Below are 806 nucleotides of genomic sequence, written 5' to 3' on the forward strand. Positions count from 1 at the left end.
GGGGGGGGGGGAAGGGTGTTGGTTGGTTGGTTTCCAGGCTGTCTGGTGTTGAAATAAAAACACCTTCAGATAAATATTGTTGCCATGTAGAGTCAACTGCCAAATCCTGCTCCTTTTCACCCCGCAGCAGTCAAGTCTCAGGCATACAGATTCCTCCCTCCTGTCCCCTTTTGCCAAGGGTTCAGACTTGATCCCAGACTTCCGCCTGCTCGCACAACTGGCTCTTAAGCCAAGGTGTATGGGAGAGAGAGAGGGAAGGTGAAGATGGGGTTAGACCCAATTTGTCCTCAGCTGGCCGGTAAGGATGACAGATCTCTTTCTTCCCGGGTTATATTTTGTCTTAGACTTGCCCTGGCATTTGAGGAGCACCAGCTCCCCTGCAGCAAGCTGCAGTCCCAGCGCTGCTCCCCTCATTCTTCCTCCCCAGCCTCTTACACCCATGTGCCGCACTTAGGCCACTGCTCCAGGGAGATGTAGGCTGGGCCAGAGCTGCCTCTTCCCCAGCACCTCTGGGCCCCGGCGCTGAGTGAGGTGGCAAAGGCCCGAAGGGAGAGGGGCCGGGGCCGGGGCCGGGGCCGCTCTCACCTGTGCCGCCGCTTCTTCCGTTTCTTGCTCTGGTTCAGGGAGGACTTGGACATTTTCCTGTCGCTGGAGGAAACATCCTCGGAATCTGGGGGGAGAGAGGCGGCCGCGTGGGCGCGGGCTCGGGGCGCTGCCTGCCTGCGGGGCTCGTCCTCTCCGGCCCGGGGCTTCGTGGCGAGCGCGCCCCGGCGGCGAGACCCCGGCCTGGCCCCGCTCCCTCCCCC

At 61.7% G+C, this 806-nt stretch overlaps 1 protein-coding gene across 1 annotated transcript in view; it reads right to left on the minus strand.

The window, feature by feature from the left end:
• The window catches only part of VSX2 (visual system homeobox 2), a 46,594-nt gene extending 45,927 nt beyond the window's left edge, over positions 1–667 (minus strand). Inside the window, exon 1 of the mRNA XM_019518836.1 lies at positions 586–667. Within this exon, the coding sequence (XP_019374381.1) occupies positions 586–638 (53 nt within the window). The 5' untranslated portion in view covers positions 639–667. The remainder of the gene's footprint in view (positions 1–585) is intronic.
• Between the last annotated feature and the right edge of the window lie 139 nt (positions 668–806).

The sequence above is a fragment of the Gavialis gangeticus genome, unplaced genomic scaffold (assembly GCF_001723915.1).
Source record: "Gavialis gangeticus isolate Ggan-Ray unplaced genomic scaffold, GavGan_comp1, whole genome shotgun sequence".
Lineage (NCBI taxonomy): Eukaryota > Metazoa > Chordata > Crocodylia > Gavialidae > Gavialis > Gavialis gangeticus.